The sequence below is a fragment of the Stegodyphus dumicola genome, chromosome 3 (assembly GCF_044657685.1).
Source record: "Stegodyphus dumicola isolate Sdum_Otavi_A_Nest chromosome 3, ASM4465768v1".
Lineage (NCBI taxonomy): Eukaryota > Metazoa > Arthropoda > Arachnida > Araneae > Eresidae > Stegodyphus > Stegodyphus dumicola.
This window is the reverse complement of record NC_140770.1, coordinates 49,747,748-49,763,175: the sequence shown is the minus strand read 5'-3', so window position 1 is coordinate 49,763,175 and position 15,428 is coordinate 49,747,748. Positions and strand designations below refer to the sequence as shown.

The window sequence follows — 15,428 nt, the reverse complement described above, 5'->3', positions numbered from 1 at the left end:
GCATGAATAAGCAAAATTTCGTTTATTATTTACAGCTGCTTACAACACACTGGACGTTATAAAACAAATCATTCATCGCCAAAGATACCTTTTTGTTTCTTCTCGTCACCTCGGCTTTTCTTTCAACTGAAGAAAAAGAGTTGCGAAAATGGATATAGAAGAATACAGAGTACACGGTAAGTCACTTAAGTTAGTGTGTTAAGTTATGAGGGGAATCTGTAAGTTATATACTATAACTTATAACTAATAAGTTACTATAAGTTAACTCTATTTTTCCCGTAAAAGTGAGGTGCAACAACCAACTTTCGTTCTGGATTTATGGGCGGTTCTATACTCATGTATCTAGTCTAGCCTAACGGCTAATCAGTTTGGATAACTAACAACAACAAGAAGTTATAAGGTGGATTATATATATAAGGTGTTATTATATATATTATAAGCTAAGGTGAATGTACATGTCAGCGTATAAATTGTTTATCATTGTTGCTTAATTATGATATCGTAATAGCTATTACTTTAAGAAAATATATTTATGTTGTCATAAACTGATATTATGCTATCTAACACCCTTTTTCAGCTAGCAAGGAGAAGCCACTTACTTTGCAAGTCCAAAAGTCTTCCAATTTCGGCATATTTATTGGTAACATTAAAAGGAATGTATTTTGAAAAGCCTAGGGAATGTCTGTCCGAAGAGTATAGCTTAGATCAGCGGTTCTCAACCGGTGGTACGCATACCACTGGTACGTATACCACCAGTGGTATGCAAAAGAAAAATAGGTGGTACGCTAAGAAGCAAAGTATTTTTAACTATTAAATTCAAAAATTAAAACCCCAACATCCTGACTGAGTTCTTTATCTAACACTCGTAAATTTATGCGATCTGAGCTTTGTTCATGAGTGGTGGTGGTAGTAGTACTTTGTAGTGGTGGAACTAAAGGTTTTGTTTAGATGGTAAGTGTTAGTCAAAAGGTTGATAACAGCTGGCTTAGACTGTCTTAGAAGTCGGATGTGTTTTTTTATGTTCTTGAAAGGTCCTTTATTTATATAAAGAACAATGATCAGTCATTAGTGCATTATACGTTTCGTTCGATAACTTTCTGCTTTCTTTTAATGAGGTGTGTAATTCCTCTCTCCCTATATCCCTGAAAAATTGAACAAGGAGTTGATTTACAGCCTTATCTGAATTGAATGTTACACTACGAAAGAAATTTTGAAGAATGCGAAACAAGTGAAAGACTGAGGCAAAACATCAGGCAAGTATGATACGCATGGCAACACTTTTCAACTAAACTCTAATAATTTTTGTCAGGCTAATCAAACTTGTGTGTCTCGCGCTATGGAAACAAAATGCAGTTCCTGTCCGTAGAAGTTTCAGGAAGACTTTTTTTTCCGAACGCGGTAATATTTTGTCCTTTTTCTACACTAGCCACTTCTAAGGCAGGAGACGGTGGCCATTTATTGTGGAGGCACATAATAGGCGGCCATTGTTACCTCCTATGAAAGGATGGACAGTTACAACCATGCCTTCTCTAGGATTCGAACCTGGCCCTTCGGTATCCTAGTTGGCTCCCCTAACCACTATACTATTTGGGCGGCAAGATTCAGAAAGATGGATTCGTTGAAACTGTCCAATTGGTGACAACACACATTCGATCCGATTTGTTTGCTTGTTGATAGGAGCTTGGAAACAAAACCATATACAAGTTTGATCACTGAAAACATTATTGGAGTTTGAATGAAAAATGTCCCACGCGTTGTTACAGTTTAGGTAGCTGGCCACGAAAGGGTTGCAGCTTTTTAACTGTAGCTTGTTATATTTTCCTTACCGCATTGCGGATTTTGATATAGATGTAGTGGCAACAAGAGTTAAATGATGAACGTTCCAATATCAAAATACAATTGTTGTACACAGCTGTAAATAAAGTTTCTGTGTGATAAAAATGGAAAGAATTTCAAGCGTTCCTGTGGATTTCATCAAAAAAGGTAAGGAAAAAGAAACTCTTATCAAATGTTGTTAAATGTAAAAAAAAAAAAAAAAAAAAAAAAAAAATACAAATAAGAAAAAAGATCACAAAGTGCTACACGCGTATTGGCAAAGCTGACCAAATTTAGGACTCAGCTGGGTACATTCATAATCTCTTTATTCAAATGACATTAAATCATCGATAACTCGTCAACATATATGGCAAACTGTTGTAACATTCAAGCTGTCGTACACCATTTGTATTCGTGTCCAATAAATGTTTCAAATTATTTACTCTTATTTCTTTTCCCATCTTCTATCTCTGCTACCGCTTACACCTGACATTTCCGGACATGGGTTCCTATGCAATTCTTAATTCTTTATTATATGCCCTACCTCCCCTAGAATTTTGTCACAACATTTACGGTACACCCTGTATTTACCGGAATGCATGAGATATGAATAAACATATTTTTTATTTGGTGTTTGTGTTCCTTTCTATTTTTCTTAAATATGTAATATAGTTGAGTGTATAAATCTTTAGGAGAGAGTATATAAATTTATATAAACCAAAAAAAGTTCATTTTTTATAAGCGAGCATAATTTTGCTTATTCACAAATAGTAATATTTTATGTTATAAAAGAACAAAATATGCAACATTAAAAAACTGTCTTCTTATTGACAAAATTCACTCACGATAGTATAACGCTTTTCCAGTACCATTTACTTGTTTTATATTCGCACGGTATTAACACTTCGGCAATTAAATAACAAGATTATTAATCATCGTTTTTGAAAGAGAACAAATATGTTTCAACTATATGTCATTAATATATTGCTGCCCTCTCTTTTTCTTTTTCAGATAAAGTAAGTTTTAATTTTAGAAGAATAGATTGTATCTAAAAAAAAAAAAAAAAGATTTTTATGTAAATGCTTAAAACATTATTCTGTAAAACCATATTACAATTCATATAATATTTTCATAATCCGGATTTTAGTTCAGCAGAATTAACTGCAAAATACTCCTCCTCTTTTTATCAGTATTTAAGATTATATTTAGATAAAAAGGATTTGTACAAATCATATAATCTGAGAAAATTAAAAGTAGTTTTGCATTTGCATTTAAAGATAAATCTTAATTTATGGCTTATATAATATATTACAGGGAAAGAAATGGTGGACTACATTGCAGATTATTTAATAAACATCAGACAACGGAGAGTGTTTCCAGGTGTTAAGCCAGGATACATGAGAGATTTATTGCCTGATTCTGCACCCGAGGAAGGCGAGAATTTTGACAGAATTTTCGAAGACATAGAAAAAGTCATCATGCCAGGAGTAAGCTAATTTAAATGATTGCTTCTATTTTTTTAGCTCAATCAGTAAATGATATATAAAATCATAAAAACTTTTAATGATATCTTTTTCATTAAAAAGGTCATAAAAATAATAAATAAATAAATTTATCTAAACATTACATGAAATCAAAATTAGGCATAAAAGCAACTTTAATTGGCTACGCATTTTAAATAAAATTCTATCGAATTCGTCAGGAGCAAAACAATTTTGCAAAAACGGAGAAAGTGACAGCCATTTTATGTCCAAGGCAACGGACGGAGCAATGAGAATAGGAGTTAAGCGCCATGTGTCGAGAAAAATAGTAATAAAACGTAAAAAAACTAAGGTATTACAATTCTGAAAAACACTAGGAAGAACTGAACTGCCACTCAATCGGGATAGTGGTTAGCGACGCCCATTGCCGTACCGAAGGTCCGGGGTTCGAATCTCGGAGAAGGCATGGATGTTTGTAAATGTATAGTGTTGGCGCGGCATGGGGGTACTCTAAATATGCGGCGAGCCGAAAGTCCTCTCGTCTGGATTGGTGGAAGGGGAGAGGGGTGGGAGACCACCGTCAAAATTGGGGTGGAAAATAAGAGTCCAACTTCTCTTCGGAATAGGCTCTGGCAATCATTGTTCCATGGACAAAACAATAACAACAAGGTTTATGGATAATTTTTTGCAGAATCCAAGTTAAAATTATGAGTAAATGCTAAACTATGATTAGGTTGCATTTACTTGCAAACTATGATTAGGTTGCATTTTATAATTAGGTTGCATTTAGTTGCATTTATTTGTTAAATTCTGCTTTTCCAGCATGAAATCGTATTCCATGATGCAAAATTTTAGATATTGTTACGTTTTTTTGTTCTGACACCAGTTGTTAGGTTATTATCTTCGTTCACGTTCGTACGGGGTTCGTAGATTTATACAAATCCCTTTCGCTTTAGCGGTTTCATTTTAAAAACGTTTTAGATAGTCCTGGTGGTGCCTTCAAAATTTTCTTCAAATAGATTCTGATTTTCACGAGAGTTAAAATCTATAGATCATACGTATTTAAATTTCTTGCGCATTAGAGAATACATACTGTTACGTTATTTTCTTCCTTCACGTTCGTACGGGGTTCGTAAATTTGGAGTAAATAACGACAACACTTGATGAAGTATCGAAACACACTTTATTTACCAATATTGTCAGGACAGCTCCAAAACACGTTTTACAGTCGTCGATGGACTACTATAAACACGCTGACACGATCAGCGACACAGCCTTTAGGTTATCAGGCTATAACGTTGGAGACAGCTCCACTGCAAAGCACCAGAGTACAGCTCCCGCCTCTGCTTGGTCGTTAGCGGAACTCCACGTACTCTGGAGACTTTCCACGCTACAACTCGCGATGCTCTCGACGACACACAGAGCACAGCTCCCGACTCTTCTGTTCAGTGGTTCCCGGAGCTCAACACACTCTCTCGACGATGCACTAACCGCGATACACTAAGAGACTCTTTCAATGGACTCGACGACCCACTAGGCACTCGCTGCCCGGCTGTCAATTCGATCGACTTCGCATGAACTGACTAACTCGAGATTACTATCTCGCACTCTATGCGGGGCACTCCACTGACTGCGGATCAGCAGGGTTTATATAGTTGTCGGCTTGTTTTCAAGAACATTCTGGCCTAAACCGATAAGAATTCATTCCAAAAGGTTCTCCAACCGTCCATGGTATATCGCCAATTTTGTCGCCAAATCTCGCCAAATGTCGCAACTTTGCCTTCCTTTGCTAGTTTATGGCAACCCTAAACCTGCTTTACGGGAAAGCTATCTCACCGCGCCTGGACATTTCGTAACAATATTTTGTTTTGTTTGGTCAATGTCTATCAAGTCACATAACTGGTCACCTATGTCGGCCAAACTAGAAGAGAGTTAAAATTTCTCAGCAAGGTATAGTTAGCCATAATTCGCGTTATTGTCTATAATTAATCTTAATTCGAAAACTTAATCACGATATTTTTTTTTACTTTAGATATGCGAAAATTATCCGTAGTACTTCTTTAGTTGACAAATTGAATTACGTTGAAACTTTTCACATTCTCAAAAAATTTATTTTTTTAACTAATGACATAAATTCCAATTCAGTTCTTCGGACTGATACTTTCAGAACCCTAATGTCTTATTTTTCACGTTTAAATAAGTTTAATTCAGATTTTAAATTCCTAAAATTTTGAGAAAAAATTTAGTGAAATGCTTTTAAGATTAAATGTTTTAAAAGATGTGGGCCGCCCATACGGTAAAGTGGTTACGGGAGCCTACTGCTGTACCGAAGAGCCCGGGTTTGAATCCCGGAGAAGGCATGGATGTGTGTAAAGTTACAGTGTCTGTTCGGCAACGGGGCACTCTATATATACGGCAAGCCTAAAGTCCTCTCAAAAGCTCAAAAGCTTGGTGGTCGGGGAAGAGAGGTGGGAGGCCCTCGGACCCGTTCCGCTGGGTGCTCTCCATTAAAATTGGGGCAAAGTCGTACTGTCACATGAAGGTGCTTAAGATTCTTGCCAACGACAGGCGCAGTCTTGCTCTCCTTGCCATGATGAATTTCGTGGGCTTGTTCTGACGTCACTGTCTAACATGACGACACTGTCTAACATGTCTGACGTCACTGTCTAATGAGACAAGTAACAGCAACAAAAAAATGTAGGCCAGGGTATCATTTTCAAAACGAAAAACGAGGCTCGCACCCAGGTTCTCATTTTCAAGTGGTCTCTAAATTCTATTTTGCATACTTTTCTGTTCTGAGTTTTAAAAATATAGAATTAAAATTAAAAGTCGTCGGAAGAAATGATTTCTTTCAACTCTGAGAGAAAGTGAATTTCAGACCAAAAGGCCGTTAGCTTGAATGGGCTATTGGTCTCCAAATGGGATTTTTGTCGTCCACTATAAACGGCGAATCACTTTTCAACTTGCTGCCACCTATTACCTTGTATTATATTTTAAAAAATTAAATAATGAAGAATCTGCATGAATGTATGTATGTTTCTCGCATTGTGAAACAAACGGCGGAACCCAGAGCCATTAAATTTTTAATAACTTTGTCCTTCCTCGAACGTGTGCACCTGGATGACCAAGTTTTGAATTTTATATTTCACATTTTGTAAAACATTAATAACTTTTTGATCATCAACGATTTGAAAACAAGCAGTGGCAACACTGTACGGAATAAAATATTTTTATCTCCAGCGTGCGAGATTGTCTATCGAAAATTCTGTAGATATTTTGTTTTTAAATATTTTGTGATTTTGTTGTTGAATTTAAATGTATGTGGGATTAAGTACGAAAAACATGATATTTAATAAACAAATTTAGCGCACAAAACGTTAATAATAAAAATACAGCAAAAGATTTTGGAAGCCATTTTACTAATAAAACTGAATATTGATATGATAAACTAAGAACAGACTAATAAAAAAAATAGAAAAGTGTATGCCAACACTTTACGCTGTATCGAGAATTCTAAAAAAGTGCTGCTATGCTGCTTTGAAAATTTTGAAATTTCTTTTGAATTGTATACGGCGCAAGTGTGAAGAAAATGATGCTTAGTAACAGAGCTAAAAGGACAAACAAAATGGGTTAGCAGGCGTAAGTGCAACTCTAGACTGGTAAACTGCGAGCTCAGCGTGAACAAGAAGACCCTTAACAGGCCCTTTTGGGCGATCGTTCAAATCTGAATTCTTTCAGATTATGCTTTTTTAAATCTGCATTTTAATCATATGCTCGATTATGGAAATGATAAACAATTTAATTGAATTAATTTGTTCTTATGTATATAACTTACTTAAAATTTGAAATTTGTATTAATATTAGTAAACACTCTATAATATTAGTAAACACAGGATCTTCACTTGAGTTTCTTTCAAAACAAAAATTCTAGTTTCAAATGTATAAATTTAGTTTTTGAAAAACATGCTAAGCAATAAAACAAACCGAAATGATGAAAACAAAGCATACGAGAAGGTGAATACGCACTTTTTTATTTAAATAACTTTGGAAAAGATATCAAATACGATTATTTGACCAAATACTTTATATGAAATATAATTTGTGTTACCAGCAAACTAACCAGAGCCTTCTTTTCTTGCTGTGGAATATATGAGCTACCAAATGAGGGCAAGAAGTTGTTATAATTTTCCTGAATACCCAATGTAAAAGAAATCATATGTCTGGAACACCAGGTTCTCAACATTTTTTGGCTCATGCACCACTTTCACCATTGCTAGGAGATCATTTCCTCTTCCTTTCCAAAATTCGAAAATTAAACATGTACATTGTTCATTTTTATATACATTTATCAAGATTTAGATTATTTTCATAATATATTTTAGAAATTAAGCAGCAAAATGCGTAGAAAATGCTGATAAATACTCAGTTTTGAATAACGTAATCCTACTGCGAATATGGGCATCTGAAAGCGCGAATTTGAACTTTCGAATTTGTTTTATCATCGATTTCATATTTTGTAAACCTTTAACGAATTTTTGTTTAAAAAACTCAGCGATTTAAAAGCGAGCAATGGCAACACTCTATTGGGGGGGGAACCCTTTTATCACTAGCGTGTGGAACTGTGCATCGGAAATTCTAAAGATAGGCTCATTTTAAAAATTTTAGCGACACTGCTGTTGAACTGAATTTTATGAATTACGTGCAAAGAACATGCTATTTAATAAATAAAGGTAGCACAGAAAACGTTCAAAAAAACGCCCCTTTGGACGTAATTTAAAATCTGAAACCTTTCAGATTTTTTTTATATTCATAAATTGAAACCAAATTCGATTACAAAAAGCCCAGTTGCGGTAAGATAGTTTCCCCATAAAACGAGGTTAGAGTTACGAGAAAATGGCAAAGAAAAGCAGGGTTGCCAGATTTGGCGCGAAATCGCCAATATGGCGACAAAATTGGCGTTATGCCATAGACGGAGGAGAACATGCTAGAACGAATTCTTACCGGTTTTTCTGAAAATATTCTCAAAGGCAGGTCAAAAGCATTATATACCCTGTCTGTACACGGAGTATCTTGAGAATATCTACAGTATCTTAAGTTCAGCAGTAGCAGAGCATGCGTCTCTTGAGTTCAGAGACTGGCTCAGAGGCATCGACCCGGTCGGGAGCTGTACTTTTGTGCTTTGCCATGAAGCTGTCTTCACCTTTATAGCCTGATATCCTGTATGCTGTATTGCTGATTGTTTCAGCGTGTTTGTCGTAGTTTTTGAACGACTGTAACGCATCTCTTGAACTGTCCTGTTTAATACTGATGAACAAATTGTCTTTTGATTCTTCATCAAGTGTTGTTATCAATCACTCCAAATCCACGAACTCATAGAACGCAACAATACTTTTACAGTCTTCTTACAACTAAATAAAAGGCTGACCGCACTCCCCCGCCTGAAAATATCAAATTCCTCTAAGGGGGAAATTCCTCCTGGTTGAAAACTCCTGGTCTAGTAAGTAAAGTTATTAAAACTAACCATATGGAATTTTGGAAATAAATATAATTAAAAAATATTAAGTGTAAACAGGAAAAAGAAAATTCCGCACAATGAGTATTTAAATCAATTGTTACAATTTTTACTCAATTATTGTAAGAGTAAAGACGTAAAAGTAAGTATCGAAAATATTTTTAAAATTTCATGAGTAGCTTTTCTTGGAAATTAAAAAGAAGTGTTGAATACTTTACATATTTGATTACTAACTATAATTTTTAGTGAACAGCTACTTTATTGTCATAATAATAAAAATGGAAAATTGAATAAATGTTCATTAAATTTTTATTTATGAAAAGAGGAAGGAAAAATGATAAGCTTGACAACAATGTTCGCGCAACTCGTTATTCCAATATTCTTTGGATTTCGAATAAAAGAAATGAAGTTAGCATTCAACAATAGTTGGTCTTTAAGTCATCCTCGCGAACCTGCCTATATTTTTTCACGTATTTTTTAAGTAAAATGGGAAAATGAATTTTACATTTTATTTTTTTATAAAATACGTTTTTAATAACTACCTTAGTTAAAGTTATTTACTTATTACGTGCTCCGAACTTGGGCACTGCAAGGAAAGGAAGGGATGCCCCGTGGAGGTCTTTTAAAGGAGACTGCCTCGTATCCACGTTAGGCATGGGGGAAAACCACGAAAATGGCCACGCAGCCAGCCCGTTCGTCGGGACTCAAACCGAACTACCAGTTTTCAGCGGCTTTTACCGCTCGGCCGCTAGTGGGCCTTCCTCAGTTAATCTCCTCATAGATTCATTTCGATGATTGAAACTCTGCTTGAAGAAAGAAACGAGATTTTCAGTGCACCTTGTTTTTTATTTATTATTTTTGTTTATATTATGAAAACGTATAGTGATATATGATTCTCAATGATACTTTTAGAGTACCTATGTTTATGCTGCTGAAAAACAGAAAACCAAAATTATATTTCCCAGTATTATGTTATTTGAATGAGACTAGCCGAGACAAAGTATGCAAAAGTTATCTATCCTAGGAGAGACGTATTCGTGGCGAACGTTTCATGGAAACTGGTCTTTTACATTACATAAACAGAAAATCTTGGTAACGCCAAGCAACACGCAAAGGAATAGATGTCTTCGATGAAAACTACGGAGAACTGTCTCGTAAACGTACGTTTCAGACGGGAAAAACCACGAAAGTATCAAGAATTGATCCCTGATCAAACTACCAATAGTTTAATGGTCTTAACCCCTCGGCCATTGGTGCCTCTTGCATCATTGGGATTTCAGTGTTTATAATTTTTCATTCTTTTTTAAGAATTTTTTTTTTTTTTAAGAATTTTAATTTCATTTCTTTTCATTTTTTTATAATTTTTCATTCTTTTTTAAACTGTAAAAATGGTAGTCAGTCATGTCTATGGTATTTCAGTATTTATAGTTTTTCATTACATTTTTTATTTTGGACTGTAAAAAAGGTAGTCAGGCATGTTATTTGTTTAGTGAAATAGTTTAATGATTGTAAAATGCGCAATAGTATTGTGTTGGGATTAATCTTAATTAAAAATTTTAATTATTTCAGTTGATCTTTTAGCAATTTATTAAAAATATAAATACAAATTGAAATTCCTAACTACACTGCTGCCCATCGTAAATTTAACACCCTGAAGGAAGCATGCAAATAACATGAAATTTACAACATGCATTAGCGGAGGTGAGATATGCAAATGATTAGAATTTCAGCGCAGACGCACATCACGCGTGCCACTTCAAAGCACTATTTAAGGCTCGGAGTTTTCGACGATTTCAAGTTCGGAAATTGTGTTTTTCTTGTGGTGTTTTCAAAAAAAACGATCAATTATGCCTCGTAGTAAACAGCGATCATCGTTTGATCAAGCATCCGAGTTCGACAGAGGAAGGATAGTGGCCTACCGAGAGTATGGATTATCTTTCAGGGAAATCGGTTGTCTTGATGGACGAAACCAAACAACTGTAATGCGGATATGTGACCGTTGAAGGCAGGAGGGTACGACGGACCGACGTGTTCGATTGCATCCACCTCAGTGCACCACTTCACGTGATGACAGGAACATTTTGCGCATAGCAGTGACGGATTGCTCAGTCACATCACGAACCATAGCACAGCACATTCACTCTGTATCGCATCATCTAGTGTCTGCTCGTACCATTCGACGCCGTTTACAGCACAGTGGTCTGTTCGCAAGACGTCCATTGCTTCGTCTACCCTTGACGCAGAACCACAGACGTTTCCGCCGCCAACGGCGCGATGAAAGAAGGATGTGGATGTCATAATGGAATGAAATTGTCTTTATTGACGACTCATGCTTCTGTCTGCAACACCACGATGGTCGGATTCGAGTCTGGAGACACCGTGCTGAACACTCGGAGTCTGGAGACTCGTGCGTTATGCACCGCCACACTAGTCCTGCACCGGGTATTATGGTATGGGGCGGTATTGGATATCACTCTCGCACTCCTCTAGTACGCATTGCCGGTACTTTAAATAGCCAGCACTACATCTCCAAGGTGTTGGTGCCAGTTGTCCTTCCTTACCTTCAGGGCTTGCCCACAGCCGTATTTCAAGTGGATAATGCGCGACCACACATCGCACGCATTGTCCAAGGGTTCTTCGTCAATCGCCAAATTGAATTGCTTCCCGGCTGGCTCGCTCTCCGGATCTTTCGCCGATAGAAAACATATGGTCCATGGTTGCTGAACGATTGACCCAGACTACATCCCAAGCTGCTACACCAGATCAACTTTGGCAACACGTGGAAGCTGCTTGGTCTGCTGTACCCCAAGAACACATCCAAAGTCTCTTTGAATCTATGCCGAGGTGTGTGGCAGCGGTGATCTCCAACAATGGCGGCTACTCTGGCTACTGATTCTGGAAGAAACTACACTTCACAGTCTATAAGTTTAATCATTTGGTACTTGGTCAACAGGTTATCTACTAAATAAATTTTATTGTGATATCTCTTGTCTTTCTTGGTGTTGCAATTTGAGTGGCCGGCAGTGTATTAATTATTTCAATTATTGTAGCTCTTCCCTACTTTCATGATATTTCGATTTTATCAAGTTAAACATAAATTTAATTGTTTTGCAGATTACCCACTGGCAAAGCCCCCAAATGCATGCGTATTTTCCTGCCCTCAACTCTGGAGCATCTCTTCTTGGTGACATGTTGGCAGACGGCTTAGGATGTTTGGCATTTACTTGGGTATGGTTTGGTCCATCTTGAGCATGCATTTTTATTTTCCTATCCTAGTTTATGAACACTAATAAAGAAATGAACAGTTGTTAATAAAATTTCAATATTCTTGTTTGTTTGTTTTTTTATTTCTGGCAGTAGTTTCTGGCAGCGATTAAAAGCTACTGCCATAAATATGTTTTTTAAATTTCTGGCAGTAGCTTTTAATAGAAGAATAACACATATCACAAACAGATAAGGAATTAAACTCAGTGTAAACCAGAATTTAAAGCGCACAGAATTTAAAATAAAAGTATAAACACATATTAAATCAAACGAAACACACTAAAAGCATTCTATTAAAATCAGAAGCAACTGACAGCAGTTCATACGCTTCGAATCATCTATCTAGCAAACCAGAATCTATCAATAATGTTTATAAGGATGGACAGTTTTTAATGCGTTTTGCACCCATAACTTCGTCATCTCCCGCTGCACAGTTAGGACTAGAAAGAAATCGGAATCTAAGTGAATAGTTAAGCTATAACAATATCCCACCTCTAAATGTAAACTTGCAGCTATTCACAGACATGGAATTTTATCATATGAATGCTAAATACATACATATATTAATTTTTGTGTGCGTAACTATTCTTCTATTCTTTATATATATATATATATTACAGAAACACAAAAAAATAATGGAAAAAAGATATGTAATCATACCAAGAATTTTCGCAATTTTATATTTATATATGGTAAAATATAAAATAACTATCTTTCAAATAATAAATTAATTAATAGCCCTTTAACTCCCATCTTCATTCCGAAAATAACAAAGCAATTATTACTCCCTGTCCGTCATCTACACTTTTCGATGAAATCTTAACACAACACCTGGACATTAATCTGTCGTGTGATCTAAGATGGAATTCGGTATAAAAGGTAATTTTGCACCGCAACTCCCCCTCTCTTCTCTTCTGCTTCATTTCGCTGCATCGCTTTGTCGTTAGCCACGCAGAGTTTACTTTTCCAATTTTCGTCCATGGTTTAAGAAATGTAAGCTGTGTAAAATTGTGCGGTGCATAGCGCACCCATAGTGATGAAGTGCATTATCAAGGAATAAAATTATGTGTGGAATTTACCGTTATGTGTGTCTTCGAGTACCATCTTTCTAACTAAGCAGTAGAGGGTCTCTAAGCTATTACAATGCAGAGAACCATCGTCATTCCGTTGCAACGTTTTCAACAAGTCATCCTATTACATATTTATATATATAAAGAAAGAAATTTAGAACCAATTTTTCACAAAGACTAACGATTGAACAAATGAACTCGTAAAAGCCTGTAAATGTAGAATAAGAATATTTTAAAATGTAAAAATTAAAATAAACCATCACAAGAAAAAACAAAAAAGAATATATAAGAACAAGAAAGAAGAAGAATCCAATCAACCTAGACATAACGTCTTCAGGAGGAGGCATGTCGAACTCAATTACATTCCCCTTGTTTTAGAAGGAAAATACACGAGAAATACTCAGAACAACTCTCAGCAGGAATGGGCACTGCTTAGAAAAGTTAAATCTAAGATTGGGACATAAACTGTTTCTGATGGACTGTGCGAAAGTAATGGCCATGATTATAATAAGCTGTGCAGAAATGTCCATTAGTTGTCCATGATTCGTTACCTTTTAGAAAATTCCATGGTCTTATAAGAGTGATGTGCGAAAGTGTAACAACACCATGAAATTACACTAACTGGACTTATTAAAATCCTTATACATTTTTTTTATTTTTATTAAAAATATTTTAGGAAAGTCATATTGCAAGCGGCTTGCTAATTGAATATGGTTAACTTGTAAAATTGATCCCTTTTATTTTATCTCTTATCACAAGCCTGTACTTTGTTATCGTTATATAAATTATACATTTTGTTGATTTTGAGCTTTGAGAACAGAATGTGGCCCTTTGGCTGCCTGTCGCCCGCCGCTAATAGGAGTAATAAAAGTTATTACCCCTAATATTTTCTACAAAATTATCCAGATAAACAACATCAATCCTAAGAAAGCAGAAAATCAGCTTATTCTTCAGTTTACTCTTGAGCCATCCTTATCTTCAAAAATACATTTTTTTCTAGTTCACTTTTTTAACAATAAAAGCGAATAGATAGAACACTATCAAATCTCAAAATGCACAGAACGTTTTAAAAAATTTCATCTCATTTAAGGTTGTTACATCTTTTCGGCTGCCAATTCCTGCTTTGTATACATTTTTAAGTTTAGAAGACAGAAAATTAAGAATTAAAACAAATGTTAACATTTGCGCGCTATACATTGTCATTTTAGAGTGAAAATAGTATCTGAAAGAATAATATTAGCGAATTAAATTCATAATATCGGAGTAATATTTTACAATTATAAAAACTAATAACATTACATTTGCTTGATTGAATTATGTACATTTCTAATGTATAAAATACAACTTTGTCTACCATTAATTTTGATAACAAAAATATTACTGTCGTGTTCATTAACACTTTCATCCGAATCACTTTCGGTATTATATCCGTTTTCTGTCCACAGGCATCCAGTCCAGCTTGCACAGAGTTGGAGATTATAGTTATGGACTGGCTGGCGAAAATGATTGGTTTACCTAGTTCTTTTCTACACTCATCCAGAGGAAAAGGTGGAGGAGTGATTCAGGTAAACAAACTTTAAATTCATGTTCTTGCTAGCATCATTTTTATATTCGCATCTTGATTACGTTGTCAGCCAGGAGAACATTTCAACCTTTACATTTGCATATGCAATTAATTTGGTACATTTCCTTAATCTGCTCGCAATATCGTAAAATCTTAAGAACAAATAATATGACATAATAACACATAATAAATAATAATAAGACAACAAGAAAAATTAATTTAATTATGAAAAGGGTAGAAAGGGCGTTCTTTATGCCAATAAAGTGTTTATTTAAGGTGGAAACTGTTTGCCTATTGCCTCTACCATAGAATTAAAATAATTCATTCCGCCTGATCCTTGCTTCTTTCTTCAAACAAATTCTTGTTGTTGACTAATGCTCACTGGTCTGACCCATTGTCAGCCCAACCCCATGAAATTCTTCGTGGCAAGGAGTTCAAGATACGCCTGTCTTTGACAACAGCCCTCACAGGTGACAGTGCTATTTAGCTCAGTTCAATCCCCAATTTTGTTGGAGTGCACCCGGGGAGACGGGCGTCTCTCACCCCTCTTTCCCTACAACCTACCTCTCGAGAGGACTTTCCGCTTGCCGCATATTTAGAGTGCCCCATGCCGCACGGAAACTATACATTTACAAACATCCGAGCTTTTTCCGGGGTTCGAACCCCTACCCTTCGGCACGGCAGAATGATAGGACGTGTGATGTTGCCTTGCGGTACCTCAT

General features: G+C 35.7%; 1 protein-coding gene across 2 annotated transcripts in view; it reads left to right on the top strand.

The window, feature by feature from the left end:
• Window positions 1-15,428, top strand: part of Hdc (histidine decarboxylase) — a 66,861-nt gene that overhangs the window by 14,948 nt on the left and 36,485 nt on the right. For both annotated transcript variants that reach the window (XM_035349938.2, XM_035349937.2), the window contains exons 3-6: window positions 36-176; window positions 3,130-3,302; window positions 11,923-12,036; window positions 14,588-14,707. In XM_035349938.2, coding sequence (XP_035205829.1) covers window positions 149-176; window positions 3,130-3,302; window positions 11,923-12,036; window positions 14,588-14,707 — 435 coding nt within the window. In that variant the 5' untranslated portion in view covers window positions 36-148. The remainder of the gene's footprint in view (window positions 1-35; window positions 177-3,129; window positions 3,303-11,922; window positions 12,037-14,587; window positions 14,708-15,428) is intronic.